Genomic DNA, 1,344 nt, shown 5'->3' with positions numbered 1-1,344 from the left:
TGACCAGGCTCTCCACCTTTCCAGGCTCAGGTCTGAAGCAAGGGTGGTCTGGATTCAAAGTCTTGCCCTCTTCAGGCATACATGTCTGGAGCCATGTTTCAAAGAAGGGCGTTTCCCCAGAAGGGCTGGGGTCTGACAGGATCACCTGGAGGGGGTGTGGGTGTATAAGTTAGATTAGTCAGTTTAGATCAAAATAACTAGAGTGACCAAAATATATCGAGGAATCCAACTGCAAAACTAATGTTCAGCAAGGGTAGATGTTGAAGAAAGTAGTAAAATGTGAAACTTTTATGACATCTAGTGGGCCTAAAATGTAATAGCAGGCTAATTTATGAACTGCCAAAACATAAAAGACTCACCTCGGAGCCATATGTCTGTACCACATGGCAGAGCATGAGAAAAGAAATGTCAAAGAGCAGGGCTCGGACCGAGGCGGACTTTGCTGAGAGAAGAAAAAAAGGGTTTCAAATCCAGAATCAACAGATCATTCATGTAACTAAATACAAAAATCCCCAGACTGGAAGACATCACTCCAGCTCTTCAACTTACATCCTTCTCCACTAATGTGCTTGGGAAACTCATTAAGCCTAAAAGAAATATTAAAAAAAACGTATTAACATAAAAATAAACTATAACAGTTTTATGACTCAGGAGAATTACAGAATTCTGCATCTACTTACTTAATGAACTTTCGGGCAAAGGATTTGAGTTTCCCAGTGGCTGCTGCTGCTGCCAAGAGGAGATCAAGGCTTTTCCCAGACAACATGTGTCCCAGGACACCAAGGAGGCCCTCAGGGGACTTGGAGTGGTCTGCATCTACTGTCTGTTAAACAGGAAAAAAGCATTAACTCACAGACTTGTAAAGACAACTCTTTTGTCTGTCCTGTACAACTCAGACCAGGCTCTACCTTAAGAATATTGGTGACAGTGGGCTCTGCTCTCAGGATGAGGCCAGGGTTTGGCTGAATGTTAGCATTTTCTGCAGTTTTCAGCTTTGGGGCGAGCTCCCTGTCCTCGGTGCTAAATCAAATGTGCAAGGAGAGGGACAGGACAGACGGAGCAGTGAAGAGAGACACGGGAGACAGGAGTGGGGATTTGAAGAAGAAAGCGAGAGAGAGAAAGATGGTGGAGAGTTAGTGACGTGGTGTGTGTGTCAAATGCTGTGTATCATGTATATGTATGTATGTATGTATGTATGTATGTATGTATGTATATATATATATATATATATATAGAATAGAATAGCCTTTATTGTCCTTGTACAGTGTACAACGAGATTTGAGCGCTACTCACTTGGTGCAAAAAAAGAGTAGAAGACAACAGTATATTTTATATATATATATA

At 41.9% G+C, this 1,344-nt stretch overlaps 1 protein-coding gene across 1 annotated transcript in view; it reads right to left on the bottom strand.

Annotated features, from left to right (window-relative positions):
- Positions 1-1,344, bottom strand: part of med24 (mediator complex subunit 24) — a 12,202-nt gene that overhangs the window by 7,647 nt on the left and 3,211 nt on the right. The window contains exons 13-17 of the mRNA XM_025057757.1: positions 909-1,020; positions 681-823; positions 550-587; positions 360-442; positions 5-145 (exon numbers count right to left, since the gene is read on the bottom strand). Of these exons, the coding sequence (XP_024913525.1) occupies positions 5-145; positions 360-442; positions 550-587; positions 681-823; positions 909-1,020 (517 nt within the window). The remainder of the gene's footprint in view (positions 1-4; positions 146-359; positions 443-549; positions 588-680; positions 824-908; positions 1,021-1,344) is intronic.

The sequence above is a fragment of the Cynoglossus semilaevis genome, chromosome 8 (assembly GCF_000523025.1).
Source record: "Cynoglossus semilaevis isolate Cse_v1.0 chromosome 8, Cse_v1.0, whole genome shotgun sequence".
In the NCBI taxonomy this organism is placed as follows: domain Eukaryota; kingdom Metazoa; phylum Chordata; class Actinopteri; order Pleuronectiformes; family Cynoglossidae; genus Cynoglossus; species Cynoglossus semilaevis.
This window is presented reverse-complemented; position numbering and strand designations above follow the sequence as displayed.